The 21573-nt window shown below is 46.8% G+C and overlaps 1 protein-coding gene across 2 annotated transcripts in view; it reads right to left on the bottom strand.

The window, feature by feature from the left end:
- The window catches only part of gsg1l (gsg1-like), a 342176-nt gene that overhangs the window by 216479 nt on the left and 104124 nt on the right, over positions 1 to 21573 (bottom strand). For both annotated transcript variants that reach the window (XM_078558330.1, XM_078558331.1), the window contains exon 2: positions 865 to 912. In XM_078558330.1, the coding sequence (XP_078414456.1) occupies positions 865 to 912 (48 nt within the window). The remainder of the gene's footprint in view (positions 1 to 864; positions 913 to 21573) is intronic.

The following is a 21573-nucleotide window of genomic DNA, read 5'->3' as shown; positions in this document are numbered from 1 at the left end:
GCAGCACTCCCTCAGTACTGTACTGGAGTGTCAGCCTAGATTTTTGTGCTCAAGCCCTTGAACCCAGAACCTTGTAACTCAGGGCTGAGGGTGATACCAACGGAGCCATGGCTGACACCCTGGATTCTCAGTATGTCCAAACTCCCAAAGTTGTAGACAGTTCCAATGGAGTAATGATAGCGAACTCTGATAGTTTCACTGTCATTTTCACAACCAAATCTAGGCCTGTATCTTACAGAATAATTTTAGGTCCTTAATACTAAATTTTTCTCACTGACAGTTCAGTTCAGAGTATTCTTGACTTTACACGTCATATAATAAAAGCAAAATACTGCAGATGCTGGAGATCTGAAATAAAAACAGAGGGCAGGATTTTATGGCCCTTCCCGCCCGGTGGGATTTTCTGGTCCTGTCGTAATCAGTGGACTTTTGAGTGGCCCATTGCATTTTCTGGCCTGTCCCCACCACAATGGGGCCACAAAATTCCGCCCAGAAAGTTCTGGAAAAACCCAGGTCTGGCAGCATCTGTAGAGAGAGAAATAGAGGTAACATTTTGAGTCCAATGTGACTCTTTTTTGGAAATCACTTCAGTTCTGAAGAAGAGTCATATTGGGCTTGAAATGTTAACTCTGTTTCTCTCTCCACAGATGCTGCCCGACCTGCTGGGTTTTTCCAGAGCTTTTCGGTTTCATTTACTTGTTGCATGTTGTTAGTTGCATGCATGGTATTGTTCAAGGTGAGTGTTGAATGTATAAATAGTTTAGAGATGTGTGAAACATTTTCCTTAAATCAAGTTAATTTCTAGTTTGAATGAAAAGGTTAGGCCACTGAGTGTGGAATTCTCTGTTCTGTTTTGTTACTCACTTCTCTCAGACGCAGGAGCAAGATCAATAAAATTCCGGCACTTTTCACCTAAAACAAGAAAAGCTAGAATTATTTCATTTACATTGACTTTAATGAGATCTAAGCACAGACTTTCACCACCTTACACATCTCATGGAGCTGACTTTCCTGACTGCCTGGGAAATATCCAATCCTGAGGAAAGATAGAGAATAGAAATATATCAAAACTACAACACAGAAAATGGCTATTTTCCCAAGCAGTCCATGTCAGGATTCACCTTCGATACAAGTGAATAGTTCTGTGATCAGGGAAAGGAAATGTGTTTTTTTTAAGGCCTTAAATGTAACCCTGAGATTTCTGGAGCATTCTTGGGGGTGGAAAACTTGAATATGTCTCCTACCATGCAAATGAAGTTGGGGGGCGGAGGAGTGGGGCTGGATGTTTGCTAGCTTTCCTGTCTTAACTTCCTGTTACTGCAGCCATCTGATGTCCAGGTCCAAGGCACCCTTTCATGCTGGCATTAGCTAAGAGGGGGCCTAGCTGTAGACCCAAGATGACTCCAAAATGTACACCAGTTCTTTGACCCTATGGGTCTTCTGTTTGCAGGTCTGCAGCTGAGTTGGTGCTGACCTCTGAAACTTGATGTTGATCTTCAATTTCTTCTGCACTGAGAACCTACCAGGAACATGCAATAACCTAGGACAGCAACTGCAACCTCCCCCGAGCTTGGACAGATGAGTATTTGTCTTCTCAAGCACTTGGTAGTGGAATATCAGGCACAATAACGCATTGGCCTATGGGGACTTTGAGTCTCCACCAAAAATAAGGTCTCCATTAGGGGTAGTGAGCTGCATCCTCTCAAAGGAGCTCAACCTCCCTGTCCCCACTTCCATTGGAACAAGAATTTCAAAGCAACACTGCAGATTTCCACACTGGAGAGCAGTGATCCAGCCTTATCTGTTGCAGTAGGTGTTTAATGGATTAGGGGGTCGAGGGGCAGATTGTCCATGGGTTGTAGAGTGGCCATAAACATTTTTCATGCCCTCAACCCTGAGGCAGGGCCAAAGCAGTAAACCCTATTCACTTTAAAAAGGCCAAGTTGCAGCCACCTAACAATTCAATATATTGACGTGAAATTTCAGAAGCACTGTTTTGCCTTTAACCTGTTCCAGATACCAGGTATGGGGTCATTTCAATATAAGAGGGTCACTTATGCTTTCAAAGTGCCACTGGACACTCACCCAGAGATTCAGCAATAGTTCACAATGGCATCATGCCACTCTCGGGGGGTGGATAGAGGGTGGTAACAGGTTGTGCATCTACATCTATCAATTTTAAATGATGCTACTCAATTGACATGCTGATGATATTTGAATGGTGATCAGTTTCTCTTTAATTGATTGCCAGTTGCTTGTGTCACTGGCGGGACCAGAATTGAGGAGGCTGGGCCTGTATTCTCTGGAGTTTAGAAGAATGGGAGGTGGTCTCATTTTGTATGTACAAAATTCTTACAGGACTCAATAGGGTAGGTGCAGGAAGGATGTTTCCCCTGGCTGGGGGGGTCTAGAACCAGGGACACAGTCTCAGAATAAGAGGTAGGCCAGTTAAGACCAAGATGAGGAGGAATTTCTTCAGACAGAGGGTGGTGAATCTTTGGAATTCGCTACCCCAGAGGGCTGTGGAGGCTCGGTCATTGAGTATGTTTAAAGTAAAGGTCGATAGGTTTCTAGATACCAATGATATCAAAGGATATAGGGATAGTGCGGGAAGGTGGTGTTGAGGTAGATAATCAGCCATGATCCAGTTAAATGGAATTTCTCATGTCGTCCAAATTGATAGAAACCTGATGGAAATGATTTCTGACTCAAATCCCTGTCCCTCTCCTCCCTCTCTGTTGTAATTATGCCCTTCAGAATCCCAGAAATTTTAGGGTTATTTATTGTAGAGAGCTCAAGCAAATGCAGAAACACAATTCAACTGTCTAACATTTTAAAAAATAATTGTTTTGGTCCATTAGGCATCTGACTCATGCTTAACTATCCTCAAAATATTGAGAAATCCACACAGGTGCAATTTTTAGCTTGCTCAATATGTCACACACCCTACCCAAATTCCGAGAATTTGGTGGGGGTTAATAGCTTTCAGAGATTACGGACCATCAGTTGTGTTCTTGGGTTTAGCCAACTGAAACAAACAACAAACCTCCTGCTGTCTGTCTAGCCAGAAGCACCTATGCAAATAGATGTTGGTTTACAGGATTATCTGGAAATGAACAGGAAGAATCCTGGCTTCCAGTCTCCCCATCCAGGAGCTCAGGTCTATCCTTAACTATGTCACAGAATGCTCTGGTACTCCCTGACTCAGTTATCACAACATCACGCCCAGCGTAGAGATCTGAATCAGTTCCAATATCTTATCACCAGGTGCGTCATTTAGGAAATATTAACAAGTGACTGATATGATAAAACATAACTTCTACACTACTAAAGCAGATAGAGATTCTTAGTAATTGCTGACTGCACCTGGTTTCGGTTAAATTATTTCTTTTTGGGAAGATGTCTTCTTTTATGGGAGCTTAAGGAAAATAAAATGGTTATTTCAAAATTACTGCTGATATGAGCTTTTCCCTGTTTAATCTGGATGTGAAGTATGTCAGCCATTGTTAAACTGCTGAACTGCTAATCTTCGTCTAAAAAGCAAGAAATACTCACTACTTTCATGCAATAGAAAAAGACTAAGGGCAGAATTTGCCATGCCCATTGGCGTCAGTTGTCATGGCAGGCGTGAGTAGACAATATGGCAAGGAGATCAAAAATTGGTTTCGCGACATCGTGAAACCAATTTGAGATTGTCTGCTCTGCTCATCAATGGCGGGCTGCCTTTCCCACCACTGGACATCCGGAACCTCATTGTAGTACCTCTGCATATTATTATAAGCCTAGCTTGCAGGAATCATCCCCCACTTCACACTTACTGCCCACATTGGGGGGAATGATGGTGCCAGGGGGGTGATTGGGACAGGGGGAGGGAGTACAGGTGGAGGAAGGTTAACGGGGGAGAATTCGGCAACTGGGGAGTTATGTGTAATGGAGGAGGAAGATGTAAGGAAAGGAGTTAGGAGGGGGGACGGAGTTCGGAAGGCGAAGTACTTTGAGGGGAGGAAGGAGTCTCTGGGGAGGAAGGAGTTTGTAGAGGGGAAAGAGTCCAGGGGGAGGAAAGAGTAAAGGTGGAGGAAGGAGTAAGGGTGGAGGAAGGAGTCGGCAGAGGGTGGGGAAGGAGTAAGGGGGTGGGAATATCCAGGTGACCGTGCAAGGGAGGGGTCTGTGGAGTTGATGACTGCCTCCTGGAGAGTGAAATAAGAGTGGGTGTGGTGGGAGGGAATGGTGAGTATAAGAGAGAGCAGAATGAGGTGGTAGGGTGAGGGTGTGATGGTAGCAGTAGGAGGGACGGTGAGGTTAGTTGGTGGGAACTCGGAGGCAGACACGGACCTTGGAAGTGGGAAGGAGGAGGTCATGGAGGTCAGTGTGGATGTGGGTGGGATTCTCGGGAAGGGAGGAAATGTACACGTTCACTTGGACATCCCAGAAAGATAAGGGTTCTGGCTGGTAGGTGATGATGGGGAGCTGGAAAATTGAAAGCGAAAGGACCCTTGTGTTGGGCATGAACAGCTACTGCATGGGAATGTGATCAGTGAATGGGTTGGGATGCAGGTCAACTCAGATGGACAACTGAAAGCGAACCTCAACAGATAGCATTTAAAATCCTCGAGAGATTGAGGTGAGTGTGATGCAGGAAGGATCCACGTGCTTGGGAGAGGCTTGTACAAGGCTCCGAAAGGCCCCCCCACACACACACATCTCCCTCCAGAATCACTCATGGGCCAGCCACGTGCAGCTGAACTGCTAGTGGGGGGTTAGGGAAATGCAGAGGAAGGACTCGCGAAGCCTGTCAATGAAACTGAAAGACATCATTATACATCATTCAGTGAAAGTGAATATATTTTATGATTATAAAGTGACAAAATGTGTCCACCAGTGCAACTACTTGTGATTAGAGATTCTTAACATTTCCAAGCCTATCATTTCTTATAGGTGCTGCCCTGACGTCTGCAGCAGGGGTGGAGACAGCCTGTGCAATGGTTGGCCCTGTTCCCTCTGATGACTTTGATGTGGGTCCTCTGGAGAGCCAAAGCCTCAAGGACCCTGGCTTTCTCTGGCTGTCCTCCTGTGGACCAGCTGCTCCCTCTGCAGTGACAGAGAATGAGGTTGAGGGGGTCACAGGCAAAGGGGAATCGGAGGAAGAGAACAGCTTCTGATATTCCTGAGTGGATGACCCAGGGGTGTCCAGCTGCCCCTCCTCCTCTCTTTGGGTGTCAAGGGCCCAGGCCTGACTCCTTGAGTGGAAGGAGCAGCTGGAGGAACATCAAGGTGCCCCGTTTCCCTCTCACATCACCACTACAGGAGCTCACCCATGGCTCCCGCAATGCAGTGCAGGTCTGTGTGCACCCAGGGTCTCCATGGCGTCCAACATCCTTCCCATGGGGACCTCCATATGCGCACGTGTGAACACCACTTCATCTGAGAGCAGCCAGATGCATTCCTCCGATTCGCGTGCCACTCTGTTGAGGGTATTCAACAGCTCTGTGTGATGTTCCCACGCCTTTTGCTGACTCTCCAGGATGTCCTCTAGGATGGAGGTAAGGACCTGGATGGAGCTGAGGGACTGGCTGGCTGAGGTTGTTGGTCACTTGGCAGATCTCCCTGTGAACCAAAGTAGAGATAATTCGTACATGGCAGCAGAGTCAAAGCAGGAGAGAGAGCACTCACAGTTGCGTTGGGAGAGGGATGATGTGGTGCAGGATCCTCATGTGGGTGTTCATTGCCGACCTCACCATCACCGCAGGAATGGTCCACATCCTCACCAGTCAGCACGATGGCACACTCCTCAAAGTGAGTGAGGGGCCTAATGTGGGCCACTCCACTCCCAGTCTGGGACCTCTCCTTACTGATGTGAGCCATCTTCTCCTGCATGAAAACAGATGGAGCGACTGTGAGCCGGACACATGGCACTACGTGGAATGTTTGTGTGGTGAGTGGAGCCATAGACAGGGTGAGGACACGAGCTTCAGAGGGTATGAGCCTGATGGAGATGTGAGGGTGTGTGTGAGAGTTAGTGGTGTTGTCTCTTGAGGTGTGAGATCCCTGTCAATGTGTGTTGGCTTGTGAGTGTGTGAGTTGAGAGTAATGAGAAAAGTGGCTTACATTTATCCACTTTCTGCGCTGGGTGGCTGTCCCCTTTTGCAGGGCATTGGTGCTGACCACCACTGCCACCACCTCTCATGCTGGATTGGTGACCTTGCTTGCTGGTCTTCGCCCAAAGCGGGGGACAGGGCTTCACAGCGGGCCTCCACTGCGTCCAAAAGGAGCTTGAGGTCGCACCATTAAACCAGGGGGCTGCAGTCTTTTGCCTTTCGGGGCCATCCAGTCCTGGGCTGGAAGCACTGAGAGGTGTGCTCATGGCTGCACTTCAAATGTGGCGTCCAGCGTGACGAAGCGGTGAGGTGATGGCATGGCGGGCAAATCAAAGGCTGCCCGCCAGCAAAACAAGGTGTTTCCCAGGAATGTGTGATTAATGAGGCGGGATTGGGATGATATGACGTGGAAACCCGCCATTGCTGCCAGTGGGTAAAATCTTTTTCCTGCCCACTACTGCAAATCTGGGATGATTCTGCCCTAAGATTTTCTTCAGAAGGGATTTGGGAAATAAATGTGTTTTAAATCAAAGGGGGCTGACAGAGATTTACGTGCTGTTGCAATCATGTGCTGCATATTTTCTTCATTCATTTATGGGATGTGGGCTTCACTGGCTAGGCCAGCATTTATTGCTCATCCCTAATTGCCCTTGAGAAGGTGGTGGTGAGCTGTCTTCTTGAACCGCTGCAGTCCATGTGGTGTAGGTACACCCACAGTGCTGTTCGGGAGGGAGTTCCAGGATTTTGATCCAGCGATAGTGAAGGAAGAGCGATATATTTCAAGTCAGGTTGGTGAGTGGCTTAGAGGGGAACTTCTAGGTGGTGGTGTTCCCATCTGTCTGTGGCCCTTGCCCTACTAGATGTTAAATATCATGGATTTGGAAGGCGTTGTCCAAGGAACCTTTGTGACTTCCTGCAGTGCATCTTGTAGATGGTACATACTGCTGCCACTGTTCGTCAGCGGCGGAAGGAATGAATGTTTATGGATGGGGTGCCAATCAAGCTGGCTGCTTTGTCCTGGATGGTGTCAAGCTTCTTGAATGTTGTAGGAGCTACACTCATCCAGGCAAGTGGGGAGGATTCCACACACTCCTGACTTGTGCCTTGTAGATGGTGGACAGGATTTGGGGAGTCAGGAGGTGCGTTACTCATTGCATAATTCCTAGCCTCTGACCTGTTCTTGTAGCCACCATATTTATATAGCTAGTCCAATTCATTTTCTGGTCAATGGTAACCCCCTGGATGTTGATAGTGGGGGATTCAGTGATGGTAATGTCATTGGATATCAAGGGTCACCGGCTGGATTCTCTCTTCTTGGAGATGGTCATTGCCTGACACTTGTGTGGCATGAATGTTACTTGCCACTTGTCAGCCTAAGCCTGGATATTGTCCAGGTCTTGCTGCATTTGGACATGGGCTGCTTCAGTATCCGAGTCGCCGCAAATGGTGCTGAACATTGTGCAATCATCAGTAAATATCCCCACTTCTGACCATATGATGGAAGGAAGGTCATTGATGAAGCAGCTGAAGATGGTTGGGCCTAGGACACTACCCTGAGGAACTCTTGCAGTGATGTCCTGGAGCTGTGATGACTGACCTCCAACAACCACAACTATCTTCCTTGGTGCTAGGTATGAATCCAACCAGCAGAGAGTTTTTCCCCTGATCCCTATTGACTCCAGTTTTGCTGGGGCTCCTTGATGCCATACTCGGTCAAATGCTGCCTTGATGTCAACTGCAGTCAATGGGGATCTGTGTTGCTGTGGACTTCTGGAGGAGGCTGAGATGGATCATCCACTCGGCACTTTTGGCTGAAGATTGGAGCAAATGCTTCAGCCTTATCTTTTGCACTGCTGTGCTGGGCTCCTCCATCATTGAGGATGGGGATATTTGTGGAACCTCCTCCTCCAGTGAGTTGTTTAATTGTCCACCACCATTTATGACTGGATGTGGCAGGACTGCTGAGCTTAGATCTGCTCCATTTGTTATGGGGTCACTTAGCTCTGTCTATCACTTGCTGCTTATGCTGTTTGGCATGCAAGTAGTCCTGTGTCATAGCTTCACCAGGTTGACACCTCATTTTTAGGTATGCCTGGTGCTGCTCCTGGCATGCCCTCCTGCACTCTTCATTGAACCAGGGTTGATCCCCTGGCTTGACGGTAATGGTAGAGTGGGGGATATGCCGGGCCATGAGGTTACAGATTGTGTTCGAGTACAATTCTGCTACTGATGGCCCACAGTTCCTCATGGATGCCCAGTCTTTGGTTGCTGGATCTGTTCGAAATCTATCCCATTTAGCACAGTGTTAGTGCCACACAACATGATGGAAGGTACCCTCAATGTGAAGATGGGACTTTTTCTCCACAATGGCTGTGTGGATGTCACTCCTACCGATACTGTCACTGGCAGATGCATCTGTGGCAGGCAGGTTGGTGAGGATGAGGTCAAGTATGTTTTTCTCTCTTATTGGTTCCCTCCCCATCTGCCGCAGACCCAGCCTAGGACTTAGCCAGCTCAGTCAGTAGTGGTGCTACCGAGCCGCTCTTGGTGATGGACATTGAAGTTCCCCATGAGCTCACTGGGGGATTTGTGCCTTTGTGTGAGAATGTATATGGGTGTTGTTCATTCAGTTGTGTGTTATATGTCTCTCGATTTTCATATCTGTTGGCTTCAATGGAAAGATGTATAATGGGCAGCTGCATCGATACTGTCCATAAAACACTATCGCCCAAAGCCAGACCTGTTACCGGTAGGTCAGGATGATCCTCCTTCTTTCTGAGAATAGTTGTTGGAGACCTATGCCCCATGGGTGGGAGCTGGGGGGCTGGCGGGGAGGTTGGTGTTGAGGATTGTAGCCATGTCGGGGCAATTAAGTTCACCTCTCTGACCAACTTGTCCCACTATGTTGAGGGATGTTGTCTCGGGGACATTCTGCATGCTCCTAGCAACCATAGTGGATAAAATTCTCACCTGCTGCTACTTATTGACTGAAGAAAACCCTCTAAAGTTGCAATGAATTTGGGTGCCCTGTATGCAGCTCTTGCAACCATTTCATATTTTTCTTGCTGGCTGCAGCTGAGCTCCGCTTCCTCTTTCCTTCGGAGGCTCTCATCAGCGATGCCTGAATTGCAGCTCACTGTGCAGCCAATAGCAACGCGGCTAGTGCTGGCTGTGCACCTGTCCCATTATGATGAAATCCAACACCAATTTCTCACTGGTACTCGAATCATGTGAGCATGTGCGGCATACACCCTGTAAGCTGTACACCCGTGTTCGGATGGGATCAGATCTCTAGACCTTGGATACTGATAATATACGTATAATGTAAATTAAGGTATCTTGTTCTCTTTGGAGAAGGTTGGTAGTACTCAGGCTATTGCTACAGGTAATTTATCTGCTATAACTTCAGACACAAGAAATATTTTATTGCTGCTCCCACTTGGTCATTGACTGGTGGAAGCTACTGCTCAAAAATGCCCTACAAATAATAATCAGATATTTGAATCCTGACAACAGTGCGAGTGTGAAAATTAGACAGTTGAAAAGTGAATGCCTCAATAAGGTGTAATAAGATCTTTGAGCTGTTTTATCAAGGCTATCTTTTACAGCAGCAGTTATATAGTGACATTTACTCTATCACTTCAATGGTATTAATTCTCTGCACCGAAATCATCAAACATTTCTGAGAAATATATTGCTTTTAAGCCAGATAAATGCTTCAACCATTATAACAAAACTTCACTATTTAAAGAGCATTTGGAGGATCAGAATTATAAATCTAATGGTGTCACATACGTATTTAAAGAACAGCCCAAGGTCGCAATGTAGAAATGTAAGTATAAGAAATAGCATTGGGAAGAGCTGAAAATAAAACAATAAAATCTCTTTCTCAGCAGCTCTCACTGGCTCCAATTATTCCACGTGGATTTGAACTGAAATTCCACCCTTTGAGTTTCAGATCTGCTGACAATTACTGCTATCTCCTAGACGTTTCTCAAATCTCTGCTCTTGCCACATCCTGAGATCACCAGTCACACTCTCGACCTTTCTCTTCAGCTGCACTGACTCACTTTATCTCAAAGCTGTCCTGATCCATTGTTCTAATTCCTTCTTTGCCTTATCCAGCGATTTAGCAAAGATCCTTATTTATCCCTTTCAGACCACAGACTTCATGACCTCTTGGGTGCCAGTGCCTCTCTGGAGCCTTCTAGCTCTTCCCTTTCCTCTGACCCCCATCCCTCCTTCCAGTCTCACCCTTTGTTGTTACTTTCACTAACCTCTCTGGTTTGCTCCTCTTTGACCCTGGATGATCAGTCCTCAGCAAAGGCCTCATGTTCATCCCAATACAGTCCCATCTCCATAGATTTTGACCGTGGCACGATGCTGAGTTCTCCTTCTATCACCTTTGCTTTCATTCTCACTTCTTTGGCCAGGAAATTCCCCACACACAAGCTAAAAGGGGAGGTTTGCATCTTTTGTTTCTTTATTTGATCCAATACCCTCTTTAGCCTTGCATCATCCTCTCTTTTTCCACTGGTAGTGTTGTGGATGCCACCAGTGTCCTAGACAACCACATGTATAGGAAGTGTCGCCAGTTGCAGAAACTTGAAATTTGAGTCTCAGAGCTCGAGCGGTGGCTGGAGTCACCATGGCACATCCATGAGGCTGATACCTATGTGGATAGCAAGTTCGGAGAGGTGGTCACACCACAGATTAGGAGGCTGGAGGCAAAAAGGGAATGGGTGACCGCCAGGCAGTCTAAGAGAACTAGGCAGATAGTGCAGGAGTCCCCTGGGGTCCCAGTCATCAATCAATTCTCTGTTTTGGATACTGGTGAGTCTGTTGGTTCCTCAGAAGAAGGCAGTCAGAGCCAAGTTTGTGACACCACAGGTGGCTCTGCTGTACAGCAGAGGAGGAAGAAGAAGGGAAGGGCAGTAATGATAAGGGATTCATTAGTTAGGGGAGCAGACAGGCGTTTCTATGGCTGTGGGTGTGACTTCAGGTTGGTATGTTGCCTCCCTGGTGCCAGGGTCAAGGATGTCATGGAGTATGGCAGGACATTCTTCTGGGGAAGGATGATCAGCCAGAAGTCATGGTTGGTCCATATTGGTACCAATGACTTAGGTAGGAAAGGGGATGAGGTCATGAAAGCAGATTTTAGGGAGCTAGGAAGGAGTTTGAAAAGCAGGACCTCAAAAGCAGTAATCTCAGGATTACTCCCAGTCCCACGTGCAAATGAGCATAGAGATAGAAGAATTCAGCGAATAAACACATGGCTGGAAATCTGGTGTCAGAGGGAGGACATCAGATTTCTGAGGCATTGGGATTGGTTCTGGGGAAAGTGGGTTCTGTACAATCCGGATGGTCTACACCTGAACAGGACTGGGATGAATATCCTTACAGGGAGGTTCGCTAGTGCTGTTGGGGGTGGGGTTGGTTTAAACTAGACTGGCAGGGGGGTGGGAACCTGAGGACAAATTCAGAGCAGGGAACGGGAGATGGAGAATTAGTGAGTAATGCTGAAAGATGGAAGCAGCACAGGTTGAAGAGTGTACAGCACAGGAATTTGGCAGTATTAAAAGGTATTTTATATAAAAATATCTTGAAGAATATTAAGGTGGATAAGTCCCCAGGGCCAGATGGGATCTACCCCAGAGTACTGAGGGAGGCAAGGGAGGAGATTGCTGGGGCCTTGACAGAAATCTTCGTATCCTTACTGGCTACGGGTGAGGTTCCAGAGGACTACAGGATCAGAGGTGAGCTGGCAAGATGAATACAGAATTGGCTTGGTCATAGAAGACAGAGGGTAGCAGTGGAAGGGTGCTTTTCTGAATGGAGAGCAGTGACTAGTGGAGTTCTGCAGGGATCAGTGCTGGGACCTTTGCTGTTTGTAGTATACGTAAATGATTTGCAGGAAAATGTAACTGGGCCAATTAGTAAGTTTGCAGACGACACTAAGGTTGGAGGAGTTGCAGATAGTGAAGAGGATTGTCAAAGGACACAACGGGATTATAGGTTGGGTCAGAAGCTTTTTCCCAGGGTGGAAGAGTCAATTACTAGGGGACATAGATTTAAGGTGAGAGGAGAAAACTTTAGAGGAGATGTGCGGGGCAAGTTTTTTATGCAGAGGGTAGTGAGTGTGTGGAATTCGCTGCCAGAGGAGGTGGTGGAAGCAGGTACGATAATGGTTTTTAAGAGGCAGCTTAACAAATACATGAATAGGATGTGAATAGAGGGATACGGACCCCGGAAGTGCAAAATGTTTTAGTTGATGGGCAATATGATCAGCGCAGACTTGGAGGGCCGAAGGGCCTGTTCCTGTGCTGTACTTTTCTTTGTTCTTTGTATTACATGTATACAAATGCAAGGAGTATAGAAAATAAAGCCGATGAGCTGAGGGCACAGACGTGGCAGCATGATATCATCGCTATAACTTGGCTTAGAGAGGGGCAAAAATTGCAGCTCAGCATCCTTGGATATAGAATTTTCAGGCAGGATAGAGAGGGGGTTAAAAAAGGTCGGGGTGTAGCATTATTGGGTAAAGAATCAATTACCGCTGTGAGGAGGGATGATATACTAATTGAATCATCAAATGAGGCCATATGGGTTGAGCTCAGAAATGAAAAAGGGGCAGCCACATTGCTAGGAGTGTACTATAGACCCCCAAATAGTGGAAGGGAGTTAGAAGAACAAATATGTAAGCAAATTTCTGAGTGCAAAAACCATAGTAACAGTTGGAGACTTCAACTACCCGAATATCAATTGGGATACAAACAGTGTGAAGGGCACAGAGAGCACAAAATTCTTGAATTGCATTCAAGAGAATTTAGCCAGCCCAATGAGAGGGGGCACAATTCTAGACTATAAGAAAGAAAAACTGTGTCAAATCAGTGGGAGGCATTCAAAGGTGAGATTCTACGAGCACAGTGTGGACATGTTCCCACAAATTAAAATGGTGGTATTGCCAAATCTAGAGCCCCCTAGTTATCCAGAAGCATACAGGCCAAGATAAAGCAGAACAAGAAAGTTATGGCAGTCACAAAAAACTTAATACTGTAGGAATCCTATGGGAGTATAGAAAGTACAGGAGTGAAGTAAAAATGGAAATTAGGAAAGCAGAGAGTATATGAAAATATATTGGCAGGTAAAATCAAAGAAAACCCAAGCCAGTACATTAAGAGCAAGAGAATAACTGATAAAAGGTAGGGCCTAACAAAGATGTACATGGTAACTTTTGTGTTGATGCTGAAGATGTGGGCAGGATTCTCAATGAGTAGTTTGTCGCTGTCTTCACTAAGGAGAGGGATGATGCAGACATTCTAGTTAATGAGGAGGAGTGTGAAACATTAGATACAATAAGCATAGTGAGAGAGGAAGTACAATCCATCTGGCCCTGGTGATTAATCCACCTTCAAGGGCCAGATTGATTGTATCCCAGGCTGTTAAAGGAAGCCATGGAGGAAATAGTGGAAGCTCTGAGGATCATTTTCCATTCCTCACTAGATACAGGTGAGGTCCTATAGGATTGGAGGTCTGTGAATGTTGTACCATTATTTTAGAAGTTTGAGAGGGATAGACCAAATAATTATAGGCCGGTCAGTTTGACTTCGGTGGTGGGCAAATTATTGGAAACAATTCTGAGAGACAGGATAAACTGTCACTTAGAAAGGCAAGGATTGATCAGGGATAATCAGCATGGTTTTGTTAGGGGAAGATCATGTCTTGATAAGTTAATCAAATTTTTTGAGGAAGTAACAATGAGGATTGATAATGTAGCGGATGTTGTCTATGTGGATTTTAGTAAGACATTTGTCAAGGTCCCACATGGCAGACTGGTCAAGAAAAGTGAGATCCCATGGGATACAGGGGAAGGTGGCAAGTTGGATCCAAAATTGGCTCAGTGACAGCACAAAAAGAGTGATTGTTGATGGATGTTTTTGCGAATGGAAAGCAGTTTCTAGTGTCATTCCACAGGGCTCAGTGTTGGGGCCCTTGCTGTTTGTTGTATATGTTAATGATCTGGACTTGATTGGGGAATTTGCTGATGACACAAAAATTTGCTGTGTAGTTGACAGTGAAGAGTATAGCTGTTTTTTGCCAGAATGATATCAATGGTTTGGTTGAGTGGAAAAGTAGCAGATGGAATTCAGTCCAGAAAAGTATGAGGTAACATATTTGGGGAGGGCAAACAGAGCAAGGGAATACACAATAGTGGGAGGTTATTGGGAGGGGTTGAGGAAGTGAGAGATCTTGGAGTGCATGTCCACAGGTCCCTGAAGGTGGCATGACAGGTGGATAAGGTGGTAAAGAAAGCAAATGGAATGCTTCCTTTATTGGATGAGGTATTGAATACGAAAGCAGGGATGTAATGATGGAACAGTATAAAACACTGGTTAGGCCATAGCTGGAATTTTGTTCTGGTCACCACATTACAGAAAGACCATAATTGACCCAGAGAGAGTACAGAGGAGATTTACAAGAATGTTGCCAGGGCTTGAAAATTGCAGCTATGAGGAGAGATTGGATAGGCTGGGGTTATTTTCCTTAGAACAGAGGAGGCTGAGGGGTGACCTAATTGAAATGTACAAAATTATGAGGGGCCTAGATAGGGTAGACAGGGAAGTTTTGTTTCCTCTAGCTGAGGGGTCAATTACCAGGAGGCACAGATTTAGGGGATTGGTAGAAGGATTAGGGGGAACATGAGGAAAAACATTTTCATCAGAGGGTGGTGGGCATCTGGAATTCACTGCCTAAATTGGTGGTTGAAGCTGAAACACTCAACTCATTTAAAAGGTACCTGGATCTGCACTTGAAGCGCTGTAACCTACGAGGCTACGGACCAGGGGCTGGAAAGTGGGATTAAAAATGAGCGGCTAGTTTCTTTTTTTTCTCTTTTTTGGTTGACACAGACATGATGGGCTGAATGGTCTCTTTCTGCACTGTAACTTTTCTATGGTTCTTTGAAATCATTCCTATCTTCTGCTATCTATTCTTTGTTGTCTTTTGGATTCCAAATGTTGCTAATATCACGCTTTAAGCTTGGAAAGATGAGAGCTCTTTGTGTTTAATATTTGCCATGCTGCCTTGTATAATACAAGGACTGGTTTCAATTGGTTCTGTTATACATCACATAACTCTTAAATGCAGCCGTGAAAAGTGACTCCCTGGAAGACTTACATGTAACAGTTAGTCCCTAGCTAATTAGTTCCTAGCTCTTTACAGATATTTACAGTTAATACAAAGATATCATACACCTTAGCCTATCACAGACCTTCTGTTTTGCTCTTCCCTGCCCTCCCCCACTTCCTTGTCCCTGAACTTGTTTAAAACTGTTACACCTGTACCATTTACAGTTCTGACCAAAAGCCACAGATGTCAAACATTAGATGCAATTTAATGCCCTCCCCCAAAGCGTGTTTGGTGGCGGGGGTGGAGAATTTAATCAGGTGGCAGGGTGGTGGGTGGGGACCCTGATACCTTCCTGCCTCTTCCTGAATTAAGTCTGGGGTGGGAAGGCTCCTGGAAGGCCTTCCTGCCCTGCCACCAATTGGCACCCTTAGGTGGGTAATTAATGCCCACTTAAGGGCCTCATCCCACTGCCCTGGTATTCACCCAGCAGTGGGTAGAGGAGTCACTATTTGGGAAGCCCAAGAAACAAACCCTGTGGTGTTTGCTTGGGAGCTTGCAGGATCTGTGCCCGATCAAGGGACCTGGCATCAGGAAGGGGGGGACCCGCTTACAGCCAATTCCTTGCCTTTGCTACTGAACCTCCTCCCCACCTCCCTGTGACCCCCATCCCACCATCACTCACCTGGTGATCCTGGGCCTCGGGTGGGTGCATTACCAGCAGCTACCACAACTCCTACTGATGCTGCCTGTAATAAACAGCTGCTGGCCTCTGATTGGCTGGCAGCTTTCAGGGGCGGGACTTCAATTTTTGGTGGGGGGGGGTCTTTAATGCCAGTCGTTGCCCAGTTAAGCTGGCGAGCTTCCCAAAAAGAGGCAAAGCGGGGCGTTCGCTGGCTCTCCAGTCAGCGGGCGTGACCCCTGTCACCTCCTTAAGTACCATCCATTCAGTCTGTTTCTCTCTCCACAGATTCTGCTAGACCTGCTGCGTATTTCCAGCACTTTCTGTTTTTAATTCAGATTTCCACAGCATTTTGCCTTTTTAGCCGATCTTTGTCTTTCAGGTGATGAGTGTCCTGGCATACTTTTTTAGCATTTTGTTTTACCTCACAATGTCAGAGCTGGCAATCAGATACTGCAGGTGGACAAACAAAAAAATGATGGTAATACTCAGTAGGTCAGGCTGCATCTGGGGACACATTGAGTGACAGAATTCAGCTTTCCACAGCACCCTGGCTGTTTCACTCCTGAATCACCTGGCTCTCATTTTATGATGATGTCCTCTTGTTCTGGATACTCCTCCCAGAGGAAATCTACCCTACTGAATCCCTTTATCATTTTAAAAACCTTGATTAGTTTCTCAATCTTCTAAACTCAGGAGAATACAAGCCAATCTGCCCTCATAATTCAGCCCTGGGACCATAGTGCTGAATCTCTGCTGTACTCTTTCCAAGGCCAGTATATCTTTCCTGAGGTTTGGTATTTAAGGTTAAACACAGTTGAAGTCTGACTGAGGCTCTGTACAAGCGAAGCATCACTTACTCATTTTTTAAATTCAAAATTCATAGTTTCTTTATCATCTGCACAGCCCTATATCACTTCATTCCAGCCCAGCTCTAGCAAGTCTTGCCATCCCCCACTTTCCTTTTCTCTCTCCTTCAGACATAGCTATACCCATTCATGCACCCTGTACTGCTCACACTTGGACACTCCACACCTGCTGCTGCCCTCAAAGTACAGGGTCTCCTTAAACATAAAGGCTACAAATACTTTCTATTGCCACACAAACTAAACTGTGCTTCCACAGGCATCTTCTCATCACACCAATTCCAAAATGAGCACTCCATGCATTTTGGGAATAAGAACATAAGAAATAAGAGCAGGAGTAGGCCATTCAGCCCATCAAGCCTGCTCCACCATTCAATACAATCATGGCTGATCTTGGGCTTCAACTCCATTTGTCGCCTGCTCCCCATATCCCTTAATTCCCTGAGAGATCAAAAATCTACCTATCCCAGCCTTAAATATATTCAACGATGGAGCATCCACAACCCTCTGGGGTAGAGAATTCCAAAGATTCACAGCCCTCTGAGTGAAGAAATTTCCCCTCATCTCAGCCCCAAATGATCAGGTCCTTTCCTAAGACTGTGCCCCTCTGTTTTAGATTCCCCGACCAGGGTAAACAATCTCTCAGTGTCCACCCTATCAATCACCTTCAGAACTTTGTAGGTTTCAATAAGATCACCTCTCATTCTTCTAAACTCCAGAGAACATAAGCCCAGCTTACTCAGCCTCTCATCATAGGAAAACCCCCTCGTCCCAGGGACCAATCTAGTGAACCTTTGTTGTACTGCCTCTGTTGTATGGTTTTTGTTGGAGGAAGAGGTTCAGAGCATAGGGTGGGAGATTTTGGGGTCGTTCACCTGCTGCCACCATGTGGTGTTGCTGTGGTTGTCTAAGGAAGAGATTCAGAGGCATAGAGCAGGTTTTCGTGCCACATCGTCCCAATCCCACCTCATTAATCATGCATTCCCGGGAAACACGCCGTTTTGATGGTGGGCGGGCTCTCTTTCGCCCACCACACCATCACTTTGCTGCCTCCTCACACCAGGCGCCATTTTTAAAGTGCAGCCCATGCACACACCTCTCAGCGCTTCCTGCCCAGGACTACTGCAGAGAAGACATGGCCCCGAGAGCCAAGAAGTCTGTAGACACTTCGTTTAATGACGTATCTCTCGAGTGCCTTTTGGATGCATTGGAGGCCCACCGTGATGTCCTCTACCCTGGTCTGGCCGCAAGACGGGCAGCAGCACCACCAATCCAGCATGGGAAGAAGTGGCAGTGGTGGTCAACACCAATGCCCTGCAAAAGGGGACAGCCACCCAGTGCTGCAACAGGGTGAATGATCTCCTCTGTTCCGCCAGTGTAAGTCACTCTTATTATCGCTCTCGAGTCACACACTCACAAACACATCACACATCCACAGGGGTCTCACACCTCAAGGGACAACATCACTGACTCACACACACCCTCACATCTCCATCAGGCTCATATCCTCTGGAGCTTGCTTCCTCATTCTATTCATGGCTCCACTCACCACACAGACATTCCACGCAGTGCCATGTGTCCTGCTCACACTCTCTCCATCTGTTTCCAAGCAGGAGAAGCCTGCACACAATAGCAGGGAGAGGTCCCAGACCAAGGGTGGTGTGGCCACCCACTTTGAGGAGTGTGCCATCGTGCTGACTGGTGAGGACATGGACCATGCCTGCATGATGGTGAGGTTGGCAGTGAACACTCACGTGAGGATCCTGCACTACATCATCCCCGTCAACGCAACTGTGAGTGCTCTCTCTCTCCTGCTTTTGACTCTGCTGCCATGCACTAATTATCTCTACTTTGGTTCACAGTGAGCTCTGCCAAGCGACTGGCACCCTCAGCCAGCCAGTCCCTCAGCTCCATCCACATCCTCACCTCCAGCCAAGAGGACACCTCCTCCATTGAAGAGCTGGAAATAAGCAGCCTGGAAGACCCATCACAGCGCTTACACACACCCTCCACCAGCACTGAGACACACACCTCGGTGAGATCTAGATCTAGAGTAGGCTCAGGTTCACAATCTGGTGGTCACCGCACGGACACATGTCCGCAGCAGGAAGAGGCAGGTTCAGCCGAGCTCCCAGGCACTCGGAGGGCTGCTGGGGAAGAGGCATCTGTGAGGATGGAGTCAGATGATGAGTCTCTGGATTCAGCGGCCAACTCATCGTGGAGAGTCAGCAAAAGACAGGGGAACAGCGCGCAGAGCTGTTGGGAGCACTCAACAAAGTGGCACGTGAGTCAGAGGAGTGCATCTGCCTGCTCTCTGATGAGGTAGTGCCCACACATGCATGTATGTAAGTCTCCACGGGGAGGATATTGGATGCCATGGAGACCCTGGTCCAGTAGAACTTGGAGATGTGCGCAGACCTGCAATCCACCATGGGAACCATGGGTGAGCTCCTGCAGTTGCAACTTGAGGGGGAAACGGGGCACCTCGATGTCCCTCCAAAGGGAGGAAAGGCTGCTGCTGGACACTCCCGGATCATCCACTCAGGAATCCCAGAGGCTGTTCACTCTCTCTGAGTCCCCTTTGCCTGTGGCCCCCTCAACCTCTTCCTCTGTCACCACAGAGGGAGCAGCTGGTCCACAGGAAGACAGCCAAAACAAACCTAAGGCCTCGGCTCTCCAGAGGATCCACACCAAAGGCATCAGAGGCAACATGGCCAGCCACTGCACAGGTTGTTTCCACCCCTGCTGCGGATGTCAGGGAAGCACCTAGAAGTCTAAGGCATTCAAAAGTGAAGAAATTCTGACCACAGGTGGTTGCACGGGTGAACACAATTTGTCACTTTACAATCTGAAAATATATTCACTTCCACTGAATAATGTATAATGATGTCTTTCATCTTCATTGACAGGCTTTGCGAGTCCTCCCACTGCATTCTCCCCCCCCTCCCCCATTAGCAGTTCAGCTGCACGCGGCTGGCCCACGAGTGATTCTGGAGGGAGGAGTGTGTATGGGGGGGTTCCTTTCGGAGCCTCGTGTAAGCCTCTCCCACACTCGCGGATCCTTCGCGTATCACACTCATCTCAACGTCCTGAGCATTTTCAATGCTGCCTGCTGGGGTTCGCTTTCAATTAACCATCTGAGCTGACCTGCATTGCTGTCCATCCACTGATCACACTCCCATGCAGCACCTAGAACCATAAAAAAGTTATGGAGCAGAAAGAAGCCGTTCAGCCCATCATGTCTGTGCCAGCCAAAAAGAGAAGAAAGAAACTAGCCGCTCATTTTAATCCCACTTTCCAGTCCCTGGTCTACAGCCTCGCAGGTTACAACGCTTCAGATGCAGATCGAGGTACCGTTTAAATGATTTGCGCATTTCAGCTTCAACCTCCAGTTTAGACAGTGAATTCCAGATACCTGCCACCCTCTGGGTGAAAAAAGTTTTCCTCATGTCCCCTTTAATCCTTCTACCAATCACCTTAAATCTATGACCCTTGATAATTGACCCTCAGCTAGAGGAAACAACTCTTTACTGTCCACCCTATCCAGGCCCTTCATAACCTGATCCCACCCACCACAACCCTTGTTTCACTTTCAACTTGGACAGCATGGGCTTGATTCGGTTTGTTGCGTGCTCCCCCATCCTTTCCCCTCCCTCAGTCACCCGTTTCCTTTGCCCCATCACTGTTGAAATCCCCAGCATCACCTTCCACCTTCCCTCTGTAACCTACCAGCCACAGCCCTTTTCTTTCAGGGATGCCTAGGTGAACGTAGACATTCCCTTCCTTCCCGAAAATCCCACCCATGTCCACATTGACCTCTCCGATCTCCTCCTTCCCACCCCGAGTCCCTACCAACCACTTCCATCGTCCTTTCTACCGATACCTTCTGTTGTGTTCATGAATACCTCCGGGGGAGTGAACTGAGGATGTGCATGGTATGAGGGAATGGCGAGAATGACCGAGGGTGGAATGAGGCAGTAGAGTGAGAGGGTACCCTCGATCATTCTCACCATTCCCTCATATCACGCACATCCTCAGTTCGCTACCCCAGAGGCATTCATGGATCAACAGAGCCCTCCCTTACCTATTCACCTGGACATTGCCCCCTCCAGACTACTTCCCCACTCTGGACTCCTGTTTGACAAAGTTATTAGAGTTTTTTGAGGACATAACGCATCCACAATCTCTATATCTCTCTCTTTTAGAACCCTAGGGTGTAGGCCATTGGGTCCCAGGGATTTGTCAGATTTTAGTTCCTTAGGTTTCTCCAATACTTTATCTTTGTTGATATTAATTTCCCTAATTTTTTCACTCTTTTTTGCCCCTAAGTTGTCATCTATTTTTGATATGGAACTTCTGTCTTCTACTGTGAAGAAAGACACAAAATATTTGTTCAATGCCTCTGCCATTTCCTCATTCCCCACGATATTTTCTCCTGTCTCTGCTTCTAGGGAACCAACATTTACTTTAGCTACTCTCTTCCTTTTTATTTTCATATAAAAGCTCTTACAATCTGTTTTTATATTCCTGGCTAGTTTACTCTCATGTTCCCTTTTCTCCCTTTTTATCAACTTTTTCGTTGCTCTTTGCTGGCTTCTAAAACATTCTCAATTTTCAGACTTGCTACTGTTTTTTGCAACATTGTAAGCTTCTTTTTAAATCTAAATCCTTAACTTCTTGAGTGAGTCACGGATAGGTCTCTCTTCCTGAGCTTTTGTTCTTCAATGGGGTGTATTTTTGTTGAACCTTATTGAATTGTTTCTTTAAATATTTTCCTCTGTTCATTTACCTCCATACCTTTTAG

The sequence above is a fragment of the Cetorhinus maximus genome, chromosome 15 (genome assembly GCF_964194155.1).
Source record: "Cetorhinus maximus chromosome 15, sCetMax3.hap1.1, whole genome shotgun sequence".
Taxonomy (NCBI): Eukaryota; Metazoa; Chordata; class Chondrichthyes; order Lamniformes; family Cetorhinidae; genus Cetorhinus; species Cetorhinus maximus.
The sequence above is the reverse complement of the archived record's forward strand: the minus strand, read 5'-3'. Positions and strand labels throughout refer to the sequence as shown.